The sequence below is a fragment of the Plectropomus leopardus genome, chromosome 5, assembly GCF_026936395.1.
Source record: "Plectropomus leopardus strain MGB_pleo_1.0 chromosome 5, ASM2693639v1, whole genome shotgun sequence".
Lineage (NCBI taxonomy): Eukaryota > Metazoa > Chordata > Actinopteri > Perciformes > Serranidae > Plectropomus > Plectropomus leopardus.
In genome coordinates this window covers 11,854,776-11,873,951 of record NC_142180.1, presented here as the reverse complement: position 1 = coordinate 11,873,951, position 19,176 = coordinate 11,854,776, and the positions used below count along the sequence as shown (strand labels likewise).

General features: G+C 39.9%; 1 protein-coding gene across 1 annotated transcript in view; it reads right to left on the bottom strand.

The window, feature by feature from the left end:
- Window positions 1–19,176, bottom strand: part of col24a1 (collagen type XXIV alpha 1) — a 100,108-nt gene that overhangs the window by 53,513 nt on the left and 27,419 nt on the right. The window contains exons 5-14 of the mRNA XM_042484141.2: window positions 17,574–17,627; window positions 11,352–11,405; window positions 9,840–9,893; window positions 6,710–6,754; window positions 5,595–5,648; window positions 5,044–5,088; window positions 3,664–3,717; window positions 2,808–2,852; window positions 1,803–1,856; window positions 1,170–1,214 (exon numbers count right to left, since the gene is read on the bottom strand). Of these exons, the coding sequence (XP_042340075.2) occupies window positions 1,170–1,214; window positions 1,803–1,856; window positions 2,808–2,852; window positions 3,664–3,717; window positions 5,044–5,088; window positions 5,595–5,648; window positions 6,710–6,754; window positions 9,840–9,893; window positions 11,352–11,405; window positions 17,574–17,627 (504 nt within the window). The remainder of the gene's footprint in view (window positions 1–1,169; window positions 1,215–1,802; window positions 1,857–2,807; window positions 2,853–3,663; window positions 3,718–5,043; window positions 5,089–5,594; window positions 5,649–6,709; window positions 6,755–9,839; window positions 9,894–11,351; window positions 11,406–17,573; window positions 17,628–19,176) is intronic.

Sequence of the window (19,176 nt, the reverse complement as noted above, 5' to 3'; positions counted from 1 at the left end):
GAGGCTAATAATTAAGCCTTTGGCAGCATGAATTTTAATTCTGTTATTGACATTTGAGGTGTATCCCTCATACTTTATGTAAAATTCCATATTTCTAGGGTACATTCACTGCACTAAACCATGAACTGTGTTTAGAGTAATTTACATCTGTAGTCTTATACGTGCTGGAACTTTGCCAAAATTCAAGTCTGTGTCTCTATGGCCCTTTTTTCACAGGACTAGTATAGCCTGGGGACGTCTAATTTGTAATAACTGCAGAAGTGATCTTAATCCTGTTCAAATCTGCCATGTCTGTAATTTGCCAAGTAAAAATTCCACAGCAAATTCTATATCATACTTCGCCAAATCAAAGTTCATGTTAATGGTATTAATGCAAATTTGCATCTCCGTGATTTGGGGTTTTTGCAAGGTTTTTTTTGTTTTCTTTGCACCTTTTTTGCCTCCTTCTCTATTGACAATTATGGAGGCTGCATTAGCAATTACAAATGAAAGTTTTGACAGCATTTTGGGTGCAAATTCAGGAGGCTTATCTCACTATTCAGCACAGATGTGGATGTAACAGAGTCATGACATCATATCCAGGAAACAGTGTTACATGCAGACTATGCTTATCCCGTGCAAATTCACTGGACAAAACACAGACGTGGGGGTCATTCCGAAATCACATGAGGTAATACTATGCCCATGCAAAGAGGGCTTAGGTCAATTTTTTGGAGCTTTTCACCTTTTTTGGCACTGTCATGCCCAAGGATTTAGCAGGACTGAGGATGCATGATGTTCAGCCAAGACAATTTAATCCGAATCCCGCCCTTCTAATATTCTATTCCTTTAAGTCTCTGTGGATTACTGTAGTGGCTGTCAGTAACAGCAAGAAATAGGATATTCCCATGAAAAACAAGCTCCACAAAACATCTAAGCAAATTCACATTCATCACTCATGGAGAAAAACAGCACATCCTGCTATCCATCACCCAAACCTCAATCTAACCACTAGAGACAGACAAGAACATAGAAAGATGGACAGACAAGTAATCCTGGAAACATGTACAAGGAGAGGCAGAAGCAGAGCTGTGAGTCAACTGTATGACAGATCAAACATAGAGCATTTTGGGCATGGGAAATGTGACAGATTAATAAAAAAATAATAACACTTCAAAACTGATACTCACCCTCAGACCAGGAAAGCCGCCTATGCCAATCCCACCAACAGGCCCCTGTGAAACATCACAGCAACATCCTAAGTACACAGGACAGGACACTTACAGTACTGAACATTCCTCATTCCCAAGGCTACATTGGAAATACTGGAAGTGTAACTTCACATTTTGATGTTTTTATGTGTTGATCTTCTCTGATTCCAGCTGGATTTGTTTCTTTGAAAATGTGCTCAGGCTTGGTGTGAAAGCTTTACAAGTATCAAAATCAGCATTTTTTGTATTATAATAATAATAATAATAATAATAATAATAATAATAATAATAATAATAATAATAATAATAATAATTATTATTATTATTATTATTATTATATACAGAAGTACTACATAAAGGTGTTTAGATAGATGGAAAGAGGATGCTAAATGACTATTGCTTTAGCATAAGAGTCGGAATATGTTAATGTCTATATGTTTAGCCTAATACTGTGCACCATACATTTCATTATGATGAGGACAAGAAACAAGCAGGGAGACCAAGGCTTCAGAGATGGAAGCAGACAGGTGAAATGACAGGCTGAGGGGTTAAAGTGTAGGATTCGAAAAAGAGGACAGCAGAATCCACCAGGAGACAAACAAGAGTTCTCACCTCATTGCCATCAGGACCAGGAGGCCCCCTCTCCCCTGCATCACCCACCACACCCTGTAGGGGAAGTACACCCACATTCAGTTTAAGAAAATCAGGGCACCCACTGCCAATTATGCCCTCCACTTGACAGTACAGCACTCCCATTAAGATAAATTACCAGTAATTTGTTAAGATTTTTCTTCTTTCTTACTGTTCTTATGGCATCCGATCTTGAATATAAATAAAGCATTAACCATGCAGTTTCCCAGGTTGTTGATCAAGATCCAATTTCCACTGACATGGTGTGTAAAAAAAATGAAGCAAGATAAGCCAGTGCATTGGTGAGCCTGTGGACGGGCTTACAGCAGCCCTGAGGCCAGAGACTTTGATCCAGTTAGCCAGACATCCCTAATGTTCCAAAGAAAACCCTTTGGATGAAACAGACACTGGGCTGACTGCCCGCTTGGCAACTTCAACACAGTGAAGCTAAGGCTTGTTTTTAAAACATTAACTTCTCACAGTGTGAGGGCCCAACCTTTACATTCCATTTGTCTTTATCTTAGTCTGATTTTTTTCAATGCCACCCAGGGAACAAACCTGGCATTGCAGGACTTGGGCCAAAAAACATGCAATCAGAAACTTCTGATGTGGTTTGCCACACCTTGTTAAATCATTTTGAGGAGTTATTCTTCTCTCCTCTTTTCTCTCTCAGCACTGTGAGACCAGTGGTCCTTAGTGTCCTGCTGTTTTAGCACATTCACAACAAATGCACCATACACATGAATCACAATGTCCCTGGGGCTTTTATAGATGTGAAGTATTGCTATTTTGAGAGCACATATTGCAGGAATTATCACATGGATGACATTTGTTCAATTTTCTCCCCAGATTTTCCAGATGAGAGGACCCAGACAATCGTGTCTGCAGCTGTCTCCTCATAGCTACAGACGGATGACAAAGGTATACATTTTTGTGTCTGAAAGCAACTATGAGCTATGTCAGGAATCAAAATTAATTAAAAATTACATGTCTTCCTTTGAGGCCAGGTTTTCCAACAGGACCAGGAATGCCCTAGAAATGAAAAAAAGGAGGATAAGTGACATGAATCTTAAGCATGAAATTGTGCTGCTCCAAGAAAATTGGTGGCAAAGCAGTGACAAGGCACTGTTGTTCTCATCATGTAGTATTTATCTATCTTAATAGAATGTAGGAAAACCACCCTCCTCTACTGAGAGTTTCTTTATATGGACCACTGTGAGCCAGGATTCAGAAATTGTTTCATAACACTGAAATAATAGTTCCCTTGGAATAAACCAAGCTAATATGCAGCAATCAACAAGAGAGCTATATAAAATTAAGAATAAAGACAAGGGTTTCCATGAGATTGGAATCTTACAAGAATGAAGAAGAGAGTGACATCACTCAAGGAGCCTAAATGAAAAATCTAAATTTTCTCCTTTTTTTTCCCTGTACCTAATAATTTAAAGCCATAAATGACAGCCTGAAATAACTGCTGCCAATCTCATTTTACTTTTACCCAATAGTTTGAAAAACAGAAAAAAAATTACAAATGACTCAGTAAAAGGCTGCTCCAACATACATCTGTAAGAAGCTCAACATATATCAAGCTGTACTGGAACAGAGCTTAGAGCAGTGCTAAAATCAAAAATGTCATGACAGTTGACATCTATCAGACCTCAGTCAGGGAGGTGAAGTATAAGACAAAGTAGGTGGAAAAATGGAGTGGAAAGACATGAAGAAAAGGACAATTTAAGAGATAAATGTGACAAGTACTGAGAATGAATCTGTCCAAAAGCACAGCATTCAGGAATAGTAAATAAAAAGACAGTGACATCATGCGCATTTAACAAACATCACTCACTCTCTCCCCCTCTAGCCCTGGTGGTCCAGCGACGCCAGGAGGCCCAATGAAACCCTGAAAATCATCAATATTTTATATTATATTTTTGAGCATTAATACAAGACATTTTTAGCAGTGCGATACAGCATCTTAATTAAAAAAAATCTATTTAGCAACACTGCTCATTGCTCATAAACCGTACAATAATGATATGATTGATGATACAAGAATTACTGGTCACATTGACCCACAAGTAGTATGTGCCACAGTCTATTAGCATTGGCCCGATGGTGGTCACCCAAATCCTTGGAACTGAGGATTTGGTAATTTGGCCAGTACTAGTTTGATTATCTTTGTCTGGTCACACAAATGGACAACCAAGATTGCTATTCATACATCCTGCAAATGGGGTAAAAAGGGGATCATCCGTTTCTCATATATTCTCTGGATTTCTGAAACATCTGTGACTGTGACCCTGATGTATCCTCTGGGAAATTCTAGATCTGCCACTGGCTACTGTGAGGAATTATATCCATACAAACTCTCCTCAGATCTTTGTTCAAGATAAATGCAGTCTAAACACATGCACGTTCACTGCCTTTAAGGTTGCCCGGGTTATCTTTACATTAAGTGTTACTCAATAAAATGCATTGTCTGAATGAGCTCTAACACAGGTGTTGATTGCATTTCCAAGCCAATGTTCTAAGTATTTTAAATCCAGCAGTGTTTGCATCCATGTTTACTTGCTAGCAGTCTTCTTCTTCCCTTCCTATCCTCTCACATTGCTGCATATCTTGTGGTGTTACCGCCACCTGTCGATCAGCCGAACAATCTGAAACCACTGGCAAGAATGTGCTCCGTTCATGTATTTATGTCAGTTGGCAAAGGATGTAGTCAGTGTGTATGAGTAATTTGCGCAACCCTGTCTCACATTCATATCTTATCAGTGTACTGTCTGTCTTTGTGGTTTTTTTCATGTCATCCTCCTCACTCTGACAGAGTAATCTCAGCTCTCCCCTTTCTCTGGGTTTCAACGCTCCACTTAAGTCCCCTCTCTCACTGGCGCATTTGATGCCCCTTTCGGTTCTGCTTTCATATTTTCTCCCATCTGTTTGTCTTCTGTCCCCTTTCATCTTTTCTCCTGTTTTGGGGGGCATTCTTTCTTGCTGAGGAATGAACCATAGTCAGACAAACCAGTCAGTCTTTATAGAGAGACAACCCAGAGCCTGGACCAGCCCCCAAAAGCAGTCTTACATCAGGCAGTATGTCAGAAATACAACTCAGATTCCTGGCAGTCTCTCTGGAGTGAGGCTGTGGGCCTGACACTATCCTAATCCTTTCAGGAAATTAAGTGTTCAATCCAGCGCTGCAGAATGAGAGCAAAGAGCCACTTGTACTTACACGGATACCTTTAGGCCCTGGGTTACCTTGTGGCCCTGCTGAGCCCTGCAAAAAAGGAAAAGACTCAGGTGAGGTGGACCTATTGTTACAGTATGCACAAGTTCACATGGTGAGGGAAACATTAACACATGAATGGCCAGAAAAGAGTAATACAGCCAGCTTGATTGACAGACATCTTAAGAAAACACATTTTTTTTGTACATTAAATTGCACTGTAAATTTCCTCTTCCACACTGCCGGCAGTGCACATGGTTAAAGTTCACAGACTGCACACATGAAAGGACAAGAGAGAACCAATTTAATTAATTTATGCATTTTGTTGCAAATTGCATTTCATGGTAAACTATATTTTCAATATACTGTTGAGGAAAAAGCAGTTATTGCTGCTTAATCCCAAACGCAAAATGGGTAAGAAACGTGCAAAAAAGGTATGCATTATGCAGTTATCATTATCATTGCAGTGTATTTCCTAGAGTTCTTGGGACAACAACAAAGAACCAAAGAGGATCGATGGAGGAACTGGGAGCGTATTTTCGTAGTTTTCACTGCACCTGCCTGCCAGGGTAACCTGCAGCCCCGGCATCCCCAGGAAGTCCTGGTATGCCCTGCAGAAGAGAGAGAGAGAGAGTGAGAGAGAGAGAGAGAGAGAGAGAGAGAATGAACGGTGAATAGGGAGATTAGATGGATGGATAAAGTGAAAGAGGAGACACACAGACCCCAACAGCATTGCCAACTGAGGAATAAAACAAGCACTGTTCATTCCAGACAGCCTCCTCCAAGACAACCCAGGCTATTTACTGTACCTCTCTGCACCCCTCCCTCACTGTCTCACTCTGAGTTTTTTCAGCCCACTGATTACATGACGCTTTTCAAACATTGAGCTGATACTTAATTTAAAACAATCAGTGGTTGTTGTAATTAATTTTGTTATTGGTGACGTTGTGTAAAACACATGCCATGAACAGGTGCAATCAGCATTTTTGCAACAATCTTCATATTCTGCTGACATTTCTAACTATTGTCTGACAGGACCATAGTAAATCTGTGAGGTTTTTTTGTTGTTGATCAGCGCCTGGTATTACTTTGCCAGGTGTTTAGATTTTGATTTTCCATTATTAAACCAAAAAGACCTTTAAAGTGTGCCAGAGACCTGTTTATGTTGCTATTTCTGAAATCTCCAAGCTTATAGCCCTCTAATGAGGACATGTCAGGAGAGTGTGCAATGCGGTTTGTTAATTGTTAACATTTTAATGAGGTGAAGAGTTTTTACTTCAAGGAGAGTGGGATAAATGGAAGATAAAAGGAACCACTGACTAGCGGGGACAGCTGAAGCACTGACACAACTGGCAGGTGACAGACACAGCTGTGTGTTCTGTGTGTGCATGTGTGTGTGCACGCCACATATGCCTATTAATTCACCCAGTTTGTGTATGTATAAATGCTGTGATATATAACAGTAGCATCACCGTATCCCAGAATGTGTCTCCAATCATTCAACATACATGTCCCATCAGTGCTAATAACAACTGCTTCACTTTTGCAAAAAAAAAGTCTTATCTTGCTAACACACACACACACACACACACACACACACACACACACACACACACACACACACACACACACACACACACACACACACACACACACACACATCACTACTTACTTGTTCTCCTGGCGGTCCTGCTGGCCCTGGATGACCTTTAGGACCCTTGAAAAGGGGAAAAAGACATATATTGAGTTTTTTTTTTACATGAAAACACCAAAGACATTAACAAGACTAAGGAGTTGTTAACATCAGGAACAAAGGTCTGGATCAAAGTACACTTTACCACAAAGTCCAGTTCATTTGATTACACTGTGTTGTACAGCCGTTTGCTATATTTGTGTTTTTTCAGTGCTGTGTCCAGGATTTCCACATTCTTTTGGATGTGTGCTGCCTATGTTCTGGCATCTGGTCACTACCTTCATCTTCCTCTTTCCTGCAGCCATAACTTTGGTAAAAATCTCTACAGATCCAAGGTCACAGAATGATCTCTGAACTGGGATGGTGGGATTTGGAGGCTAACAGGATGATTCTGATAGCAAATTTCCATTTGACATTTAAAATGCTGATGCTCAGTGATAAATCCACATAGTTTGTGCTTCCTGTTACTGCTGAACATAGATGGGGAAGAAATTAGAAAGCGCAAAGATTGGTGGCTGTGTGTGGGCATGTTTGCGCTTCAGATGGAATTGGTTTTAATACAATATGTAACACGAGCGTGTTTAAAAAGTGGCCTATTATGCCTTTCCTCATGCTACATGTCAGTGAAACATGTACTCTGTTGAATGAAGATTTTGATTTGTTTGACTTTTACTGGTAAATTTTCACGGTAGAAAGTGCCACTGTACTCTATTACAGTCATTGCCCAACTGCAAGTATACCGCTTCATATAGCTACAGTACATATGAATATTTCAGACAAACAAATCTTGGTTGCTGCTAATGTATTTATGTCAATGCTGGAACGTAGGTGTTGTTAATTTCTCCTCGATTTAAGACGCTATTCATGCTGACACGTGACGGTTGTAAAGATCAGATATTTTTCATGATAAAATTGCTGCTTATTGATTGATTAAAGCATAATAGTCCCCCTTTAATGTTTCATTTTCTATTTCAGAAAGAGAAGCTACAGTCAATCATCTCATTTGTCCCATGTAGTGTTTCCAGGAAGCAGTTCATGACCCATTTTGGGTTCTGACAAAGAGATGAAAAATGGCTCTTTTGTAGAGTACAGTGTGGGTGAGGGTTTAAAAGGGTATAACTCACATGTTTAAAACATCTTTCTACAAATTTTATAGTTGCCTCATTCTAATCCACATTCAGTTTGGTGCTACAACCAAATTCTGCATTTAGTTAAACAAGCACTTTTTCTTTGTAAACTAGACAGGATTTATTGTTCAGTAAATCAGAGCTCTTCTTCTTAAAGCTCTTTTGTTTATCCCTTTGACCTGATCATCAATAGCAGATGTTAAGGGCTCCAAAACACAAGGTCAGGGCCAGGTCATTATCTTTTTGGGGCAGTGTGAGATCTTCTTGCATGGGGACACTGTCGTGTGCTTCCGAGGTTATGACACATGATCCTTCACACTCAATAAAAGGCCCACTTGGGGGTTAAGAGCAAAGGCCCCAAGTCAGTCATTTCCTCTAGAAATACTTGACGGGGCACAGTTCATGTGCTCGGTATATTAGGTTTAGCTACTGCAAACACTGGGATGGCCTCCTGGGAGGCAAGGTGAAGGCCAGCTATGTGAAGACCAGACTTGAGCTTCAATGAGACGCTACCCAAACAACTGTGTAGACATATCCATGTGGGCAGCAGGACGACCTACTATAGCTGGTTAAGTCTGTTCTGTATCAAAGCCTACAAGCTCAATTCTAGCAACAGCCATGCTGAACACAGCAACAGCAATGTACCTTTCTGAGCAAGACACTGAAAGTATTACAGCATGAAAAAAAATATGATAACAGACAGAGGGCATGAGTGTGAATATGTGCACACTGGTGGACACAGAGAATGCCAATGTCCCTCATTATATTGATAGCAGTATCAATGAAAATCTCCTTCTTTATGATGACCAGTGGAGGCATGGAATATTGCGCATGTCATTGTACCCCTGACCCTGGGCAGGGTGGCTTTCCTCTTTTGGATAACCTTTGACCTTGACCTCAAAGCTATCATGTTTAAGTAATGCAGCACCACATCTTAACAGCTAGCTCCCAAGCTCAGAGAGAGAGGTACACGTGGAGCTGCATGCAGAGATAGGGGTATGCAAAGACAGTAAGGAAGACAGAAGACATAGGTTGATGAAGTTAGACAGAAAAAAATATCAAGAAAAGGTTCTTGACATATGTATATGTTTCTCTCTGTTTAGATAAAGATAGACAGAAACACTGAAGACTGCGAGCAGGGTGGGTTGTAGTCAGTCTCTGACTGGGTAACCCAATACTCACCACATTAAGAGGCCTCAGCTAAGGTCTGTGGCTAACACTTGGGGGAGAACAAAGTGTGTGTGTACACGTGTGTGCATATGTGTTTGTCTTCATGCTCTCACCCTTATATACACACACACACACACACACACACACACACACACACACACACATATATATATATATATATACAACATTCAAAGTCTGGGCCAAGTTTGCCTGCACATGGCTCTAACCTGTGACGTTACAAACAAACATGACAATGGCGGAGGCAAAATGATGACGGCTTGCAGTGCTAGCTTTGGTAATAGCTCTAATAGCGCAAACATTGTTAACCTGATAGGGGAACTGGAGGGTAGGCATTATGTTTCTGCAATTATCAGTGGCAACTGCTGTATGTGTGCAGTGCAGAGCGGTCATGAATAATCAGCCAGCACCACGAGGAGAGAGACTCATGCCCGCGTAACTGGCCCAGCTACCAAAACAAAGAACAGAGAAGCTCACATTATACGCACACATACACACACAGAAGGAGCACGACTTCCTTCTCTGCTTAGCACATCATTACTCCACGATTTCTTTGCATAGCAAATAGTTGTTTGCTGCTATATCATTGTTCAAAATCTCATTTATAGAACCTTCAAACTTTGCTCTTTATTCAATCAACTATCTAAAAGATTTGTTGAAATCAGAAAATTGAGCTGCTTTGAGCCACACATCATACAAAAAATAGTTCCTGACAGTAAGTCTTCTGGGCCTTCCTCTATCTTCAGCATCAGTTGCTGGCTTAACCAAAAATAGTTTAATAAACAAAATTTTACCGGTGGACCTGGAAATCCATCCAGCCCAGGCTGACCTGGTGGGCCTCTGTCACCCTGTCGAAACAAATGAAAAACAGAGTAGCATAACATTTGCAAAAAAAGTTGAATGCAATGCGCATAATCATTACAGACATGAAGGCAGTAAGACAGAAAAGCAATGTGTTGATTCCATTATAGAAGCTTCATAAAGGCGACGATGAATAGCTGTGTACTGTAGAATACGTTATATGTTATAAAAGGGAAAATTCATCCCATTGCTTTAGCTCTCTGACAGTTAATTCAGACACAAATAAAATAACTTAGAATAAATAATTAAACACTGTATAATTCTTCCAGCAAAAAAAATCTCAGATGACTAATGAACAACAGGGAAATGGGTTAAAAAAATCATTATTTAGAATAAAGATTAAAAAAAAAACTCTAATGTTTACCTTGCACAGAAAAAAAGTGATGGATTTCCCACAAGTGAGTGAGAAGGACAATTAAAAAGTGCTTTTGCACCAGGTCTACCATCTGTCTATATTAAAGATGTCTAATTCAAGCTGCTCCAATAAAAACCATATGTTGAGCACTATTTGGCTGTTCTGAAAAATCAGATAAGATTCGAGATTGGAGGGTCAATGGAGATTAAAGAAATGTTGCTAATAGAGACAAACAAGCTAGGAGAGGGAGACAGATGCAGCTGGTACAAAAGTGAAAGACTTATTTCAAAGAGTGATGAGAGGTTTGCAATACTTGATGGGAATGGCATCAGGGTGAAGTTGGTTAAGTACTGCGTGAACACACGCAATGTTTGTTTTAACTGAAATTTTAATCTGGCTATCCTAGAAAGGCTCTGTGAAGGGAGAAATTATGACTTTCTTGGGGGATTTCTCTAAGTGCACTGAGCACTAAAACTTGAAGGGAAAGATGCTTTTGGAGCTTAATTATTTCAAGACATTTAGCAGTGCTGCTCAGGAAAATCATTACTGTGATGAAGTTTGGAAGAAAAATAGACAGGGATGGAGAGAGTACAGAGTAAGAGAGACCAGCTGTGTTGACGCCAGACAAATCAAAGACAACAGAATGAGTCAGAAATGCAGAAAGGGGTTTAGAGGAAGTTGCATGAAGAACAACAACTATATACAGAAAACAGCTTCACAGATGAAATTCAAATATCTGTTTTTTGATTGCCCACATATTATAAAGTGTTGATGCAGATTTGTTCAATCATTTGTGTTACTTATTATAAATCATTATGTTGTATGATCTGAACTGACCTTTTTGGATACTTTTCAAAATTTCAAAATATTTTGCTGAAATTACTGATGAATTAAATCAAGCACAGACAAAAAATGTAGTCAGTGAGCAGAGACTAAGTGTCTGAGTGAGGACTAATGTAAAAAACTGGTCAGAGAACCAGCACAGTGAAAATGTCTTAGGACAAGTATCATTGTCAAAGCAGTGAAGGCTTTGTGACAAACAAGAGAGCACACAGGATCAGGCAGCCTGATACAGGGGCAGATTTCTTACCTTCTCTCCTGGTGGAGCCTGACCTGGAGACAGCCCGGGGTCTCCCTTTGAACCCTGGAACAGAAACAGGATCACAGGATTAGGGACATCTTAAGCAACCCATGTCACGATAAATATCGCTTACCAGCAGAATCAGTTTTCATAAATTATGGTTATTTAAAAAAAAACTATTGTTCAATGATTCTTTTATATATATTTTTGTTATTTAATCATTTCTAAAATGCCAAATGCCATTACCAGCATTAGAGCTAATTATTGTTTTTAAATAACTGAAAGGTAGTAATTTTGAAAAGTACAATGACTGTGAGTAAACATGTAAAATAAGTAAAATGATAATGTTTTCTCTTTCTTAAAATCTGGAATGCTTAGCTCATATACTCTTTGCTTGTTTTCTATAACATCAGAGCAAAAACCAAGCATCAAAAACTGTTGCATTGAGGACAATGTGCAGATGCCTTAAGATGCACTTCCTGTAATGATGGCAAGATGCTGGCACCACAAAAATATCCAACTTAATTGAAGTCAACAAGAAAAATCCCCAACTTTTCTTGAAATGCAAAGTTTTTTTCCACAAGATGATGTAAGGGCAGTTAAGTGGCTAGCTGTGGTGTTTACTACACTGCTGTTCAAATTGGAATATTGTGGAATCAGACAGCTCACATGGTGGCAGCGGAAATAACAGTTACAAACCTCAAAATGTCCCTTTAGAAATCCATGTGTGATGTCACAGAGGTTACACACATATTTGTCCGCAGTCTATTATTTTAACAGTGTTCCACACATGGCACTGTAAAAAGGAAGGTGTGTGTTCTGCAATAACAGTTAAAAGCCAATGTTGGAAAGCACCATTCACTATGGCAAAGGGTACCAGACTCTGTGAGTATACCTGAGGACATTTCATCTTGCTTTGTTTTTGAAAATGTCTGTGTTTCGTTAACTTGGAGTTGTTTCAGTTTAAAGTTTGAATGAAAAGTTTTGTCTCAGCACTGACAATCCACACAATTTACCAACACCGGTAAATGGTACAGATGCTTTAGGTTGTTTTTTTTTATAACCACATTGTAAAGTGACTTTTAAAATGACAAGAAATTTGAAATGGCCCAGAGAGGGCTCCATCTTGCATGCATGCTGAGTTTACTGAGCACAGCGTCTATTGATCTTTCAGTATAACACTTACAATTATGCACAATTCTTCATACATAAGCAACGATCAACGCAATAATTATGGTCATTGTTGCTGCGTTGTCATTCACATGTCATTGTCATTTCCTCACAGTTCCCTAGCAAGACAGTAACACTTTAGCAATGGAGTACAAATGCCTTTGAGGATGTGGACCTCACTCAGTTTCTGACATCCCAGACAGACCACAAGTATAATTTCCCCACAGCAGATAATGAGTCAAAGAGTCCATCAGAATGGAGCTGATGTTTAAGTGCATTTCTACAGAACAGAAATATTACATTTAAACAGCCAGAGGTCTTGGGGCATTTCTTCCCAAACTGATGTGAGCTAGAGTCATCAAATCTTGACAGTGTTGCATCTACAGAGGTGTTATGGTATACCAAAACTGCAATCTAAGGAGACCTACACATAATTTCAGCACAACTTAAATGAACAGAAAAAAAAGATAGTGGATGAATAACAACAAAACACATCAACCTAGCATCAACTACTGCACCATGATATTTTTTCTAACCATTAGAGTGGGTGGTATGTGGTATGTGCATGGGATGAGGTCTAGGATAGACTTTTGAATACAAAACGTATCATCTAAGTTTTAAGCTGAGGGGCTAAGTTAATGTTTGACACCGTGGATCCGTACATTTCTCTCAGTAGATCATGAACATCATGTTCTGACTGACAGCCAGTGAGGCGTAGAAAAGTTTGGGGATGAGAGAGCAGAATTTCTACCACAGCATAAAACCAGGATTACTCTCTGTTGGAGACAAAAGTCAGAAGCACATAAGGCAGTTTGAAAGTTTCTTTTAAGTCCTGCAAGCACACTGTCATATCATTTCAGTCTCTGCTTAAAACACATGTCAACAAAGCTCAGCACTAGGGACTATAGTCCTCTGTATTCATCCTGGTAAGCACACGTATCTCAACAGGGGATATTTTCCCAAACTGAGACAAAGAGTCTCTTAATCTTTGTTCCGCCTCCACAAAGGGGGTTGGGGGTGTGAGTATGACTCACCGACAGGTCACTATGGAATTAGATACACTGATTTTGCTTTTGTATGTGTACACATGAATGTGGGCGTACATGCTTAAGGAACAGAGAGCAAGCAGGTGGGCCAATATTTCTTAGTAACCAATCAAACGCCCTTGGCCAAAGGTGCACAGTATCCTAGCAAGGTCAGAGGTGACACAGAACAAATCCATCTATCTCCCTTTGCTGTTTGGGGAAAACAGAACATTCCTCTTTTTATGTGTTTGGGGTGAGGTGGACAGAGAGATCATAATTCATGAAAACAACTTTCATAAATGTGTCTCATCTTCAGCTATGCTGTGTATACAACTACACTGCAACTACAGTAGCTATCCATCCACAGGCAAAATGTTTCACATTGTAAGAAAAAAAAAAGCAGAGGGCAGACCATCCACTTATCATTTGTTTCTGCGTCTATAACATGACTGTTCTCCCACTGACTGCATGGTGTATGCAGCCACTCTGCGGTAGCCAATCGGGACCACAGTCACCACAGCCATCTGCATGGAGCTGCCCACATCCTTGCTATGTTGTACCAGTGTATCTTTTACATCTGGTTCCATGCTGGGAAAAGCTTAGCTGATGTTTAAAAATGCTGTTTTTGTCTTCATTTCTCTCTTAGGATGAAGTCAGTGTCATGCCTAATGAGCTGGGACCAGCACGATGATGCCTTGTGGTGAAAACCTGGGTTACAATGATCTAGGCTGTGGGGGTATGTCATTTAGGGAACAACCACGCTTGTCCTCGCCAGTCTTCCTTGCTGCACTGTAACAACACACTGGCTCATCATTATCACTCCTGCTTACATCTGGCTTTGTCTGGTTTAATCCCACTTGCACATGCTCTGGGCAGCAGAGATTGGCTTTTTACGGAACCAGCATGCCATTCTCCGGTGTAATTGAGACCACTTGATAAAAACAGATATGATTTCAGTGTACTTGATTAAAAAGGCAATTTAGCGACCTTGTGACATCACTACAGCAGTGTCTTTTGGAGCAAGCAGCATGAGTTGCAGAGCTCTTACGACCAGGTCAACAAACCGACCCAAACTGAATGTTTGGGCTTTAAAATAATTTTACTCCTCTTAATCATTATATGTCAGTGAGAGTGACTTCAGTATTTATCTTTAAATGATACCCTGAATACAAACATCACATATACCACACTGCTCTGCTTCTGACCCCTTCTGCCCCTTCTCCCTCCTGAATTACACACAAACACACATGTGCAACAGGAGTGAGCAACTTGTCCCAGCTTGTCAGCTCGAAGCAGCTAACTGTTTTCACTGTCTCTTTGATGGTTTTTCGAGGAGGATATAAATAGTAAAATATGAAGGGAAGAATTTTAAACAGTCCCCAATATGTCCTGTTTCTCAGTCCTTCTCTTTGTGTAATTAGCAGAGATTTTGAAGTTCATTCTTTATGAAATAGCTTTTGCCATTTTGCCTGTGCTAAATTAGTTTTGATTTACTGAACTGTTTGCTGGTATCGCTGATTTAGAATAGTGTGCTACAAAGGATTTGTTTGTATGTGATGGCTAATTTGAATTTGTATTCATTTAATTTGATAGGGACAATGTATTTTTAACGTAGTTCCAATGCAATGAGACTGATGTATTGCACAGAGATTGTATAGCAATAATTTTCAACTCTTTCCCCTGGCTGAGGTTTTACATGTAGCCCTGCAGTGTTACTAAAATGGATAACTTCACTTACTAGCTAAATGCACAACTTCTATCTACACTGTTAATACTGTTTCTAATATATATAAAAAAATACATATAGAAAACAGTAAAGAAACATGTGCATGTGCAGGCAGACAATAATGTGGCTAGAAACAGAATCTGATCTTTTGCCCACCCAAGAGAAGAGACGGCTCTCAGTTACAAATGACAAAAACAGATGATTTGATCAAAAAGGAGTCCCTGGCTTGGCGTCAAGCTAGATACAGTGTCACTCAATTTCATACAATAACCACACTGCCATCTCACGCTCTTGGTTCTGTTCCTCTCTGGTGATTGGTAGGCCAGCATGTGCAGTGACAGTACACTTCCTCAGGCAGTAGGGAGAGCTCAGGCTTGTCATCCCCTCTTTTGAAATCTTCATTTTACTGTACAATAATAACCCTCAAATCCAACCAACCATGTCATTATGAACAATAGTGCTATCACATTTATCACCACTTCTTAGACGGGAAATCATAGGTTGTGAATGTAAGTGACTTTGAAGACTTACACTCCGGGTGCCACAATGTACAATCAACCATCTGGTTGCCCCAAGTGTTCTGTGTGACTGGCATTACTATACTTTTTCTAAATTTTACAACAAATCATTTGTCTCTGCAGTTCAAATTCCATTTGAGTAGAATACATATGGAGCCTAAATTAAAAGAATACATGACATGGAATTTTCCATGTCTTCAGGCATGCAATATTGCAAACATATGCATGTTTGTTTCTCTCTTCTTACAAATTCTACAAAACATGACATTCAAAATTACACAATATTACAAGAAAGGAATAGAAAGCTACACTGTCTAGCCGAGTCCATAATAGTGAACTATAAGGAATTTCAACATAATGTTTAAACTAGCACCTTTACAGAGTTCTAGTCCATCATGTGCTGCCATAAACTACACCCATTAATGATGTACAACTTTCAATGTTCATGTGTATGACTACATATGGTAATTTGTCAGTTTTGTTATCTTTCCATTTTTAAAGGTTTTAGTTTGCCACCTCATCCATCAGAATACCCTTGAGAAACACTTCTTGATAGAACGAAAAGGTCTTCACCCAACCGTATTCTTTGTCAGGTTTTCCTTCCCCAGTAGCTTGCTTACTCACGTTATCAAATGTGACATCATCTTATTGAGACTTTAAATGTCACCTATTGATCCAGTATGGACACTGAACATGTCAACGTGACTACAAAATAGTCTCACACAATTAAATGAAGCATAGCAAGAGTTGAGGCAGTGCTCTCAAGTGACAGTTGCTTTGACTGATCGGCATCAGCTGCAATATGCTTTACAATCATCGGCTCAATCACGGCTGTATGGCTAGTAATGTCCAATCATATTCATGCAAATGTATAGTGTGAACATTATAACCCAACTCTATATCTGCTTTTCCATCAAAGACTTTAAGTACAGTACGTTTGAAACCAAAAGTACCACCAACAAAGAGGTACCTCGACCGGAGTGTTTCCATTGAAGACAGTACTCTTACATGTGGGCAGGGTTGTTGTCACTCACTGTATTTCTTTGTTCATAGAACAGGGCTGCACAAAAAAGCAAGCTGCACTGAGAGTCTCTCTCAGTGAGATATTTATTAATAGGGGTTTATGCATTAACTCCTTTTCAGGCAAGAGCGTGGTTTTATTCTGCCCAAGCACACTTAACAAAGCTCTGACAGTGCAAGTTTTTTTTCTCTCGAGTGAGGATTAGATTCCACCGTAAAAGTTGCCGGCAGTCAGCCCAGTGAATGAAGTTATATTTTTTTCTCAGTCTACAGCTGCTGCTAAAGGCTGCAGACATCGTTTCATTTTAAAGTTTCGTTTCCTTGTGTTTGAAAAACAGTATTCAGGAGTTAAACCAGCCACAGCTCAGCCCGCAGAGCTGTGCTGATTCTCTACTGACATGTCAACTGATTGCAGTGTTTCTAGCTCCACCTTTTAGCACCGGATCAGTGTGCTAGGTACCCCAAGCAGAGAAAGATGAAAAATGGGAACAATTCCAAAGGTACTAAAGGTACCATCCATAACTTTTCACAATAGAAATGCAAACAAATGCGTACAGAACTGAACTGAACTGTACCAAACTGCTAAAGGAAATGCCCCATAACACTGTTTACCGCTGACTACGTCCATGTCAACACTGTTTGCTTAGCGGTATTGGTTCTGGCTCAGAAGGAATTAATCTGGCCTGTCGACACCCACAGATACCAACCAGACTCCTGTCTGGCACTCTGAGGGAGCTGATTACGTCTACCTTGCAGGCAGAAGGCCACTCACCTTCGGCCCATGTGGTCCAGGCTGTCCTGGGCTTCCATGTGGACCAGTGGGACCCTGGAACAGATACAGACAGAGAGGGAAAGCACGACATGAAACTACTGTGCATTGTTGATAACAGCTCAGTATTTAAGATGAGTCATAAAATGGCTATTATAAATTTCCAGTAGCAATCTAAACTGAAGACACATTATGAAAACGAAATGAAGATAAACCTGAGAAAGAACTGGTGTTTTTAGAATGAGTAAATACTTTAGTTCCCTTTCCAGTCTAGCTCAATATCTCACAATCTGGAGTTTTTCCAGTTCTGCCCTGGCCAATCACAGAAGCTCTACTACTACCACATTTGTCAGGGCCCAAAGACAGACAGATCATCTGAATTCCTACAACAGGTATGCAATGAATGTACAACCACACAGGCACACTTATGCATACAACTAGATGTGCACATTTATATGCACACACACACACCATAAATATAGTACTTTCCTCCACATCTGTACTCCTGCTGCCTGCAGACCATGCTTTCTCTGAACTACAGACAAGAGCCAGGAGAAAGGCTCTTCCTCTATCTTTCTTATATTCTCTCACTGTCATTTTAATGTGAGTAATCTGACCCTGGTTTCTACGAGAGCATGCTACCCACAGAAAATGAAAGAAAAGAAAGTAAACTCTTGAAGTCATTTGGTAATCGTTTTGGTTTGGTATTATGAGAGGGTTAACTTACAAAAATGTGTAACTTATGCACACTTCAAAGGCAAAATTAACCAATGTCTATGGGCAATACTGTGATGTTATATGTATTTGGCCAGCAAACAATCAGTGAAAAAAGGCTGCAAGACTGCAATACAAAAATTCACTGCCCTTTCCATCATAATATACTTGATGACTCTATCAATCACTAACTCAATATTTAAACTGTCTCGCCCCTCCGAGATTGTTGAGAATAAAAGAATCTTTGAAGTAAATTTGTCTGTTTCCATGACAAACTGTGTACCCTGGTTCAAAGGCTCATAGTCTGATAACATTAACAATTAGAGGCAGCAAAATAAGTCTGCAGCTCTGTGCTGAGACAGCAGAGACATGACCACAGTATTGCATGCTGCCCTCAGCTTCCCACCGCATAATGATTCCAAGCCTCCCTCTGTCTCCACTTTATGCCTATGGGGTTAAGAGTATGTTCAGTATCAGCTTTGTGCTTTCCAAGTCTTTTACTGAGAAACATGTTTTACTGTCTGCCACCTCTCTCTGTATACCGGCTTGTCTTTCCGTCTATCTGCTTTCTAGACTGTCTGTTGCCCTCTGTGATAAACAGAACATAAGGCCACATTTAAAACAACTTGAAGTGGATGGAGGCAGTCTGTTAATGCAGCAGGGTGCCAATGCAAGGGGATTTAAAAAAAAAAAAAAGCATGGTCATCTGGCAAAAACACCGAACCCACCTCAACTGGTGAGACATCATTTAGCTAAAAAATGCATTGGCCAGTCAAATCCATACAAGCCAATACTGCTGATAAATTACCTTGTAACAGCACATTTCTACTGTTTACTGTTTCAATCATTTTGACAAAAGATAAAACAGTTGCAGCTGAGATAACTTTCCAGA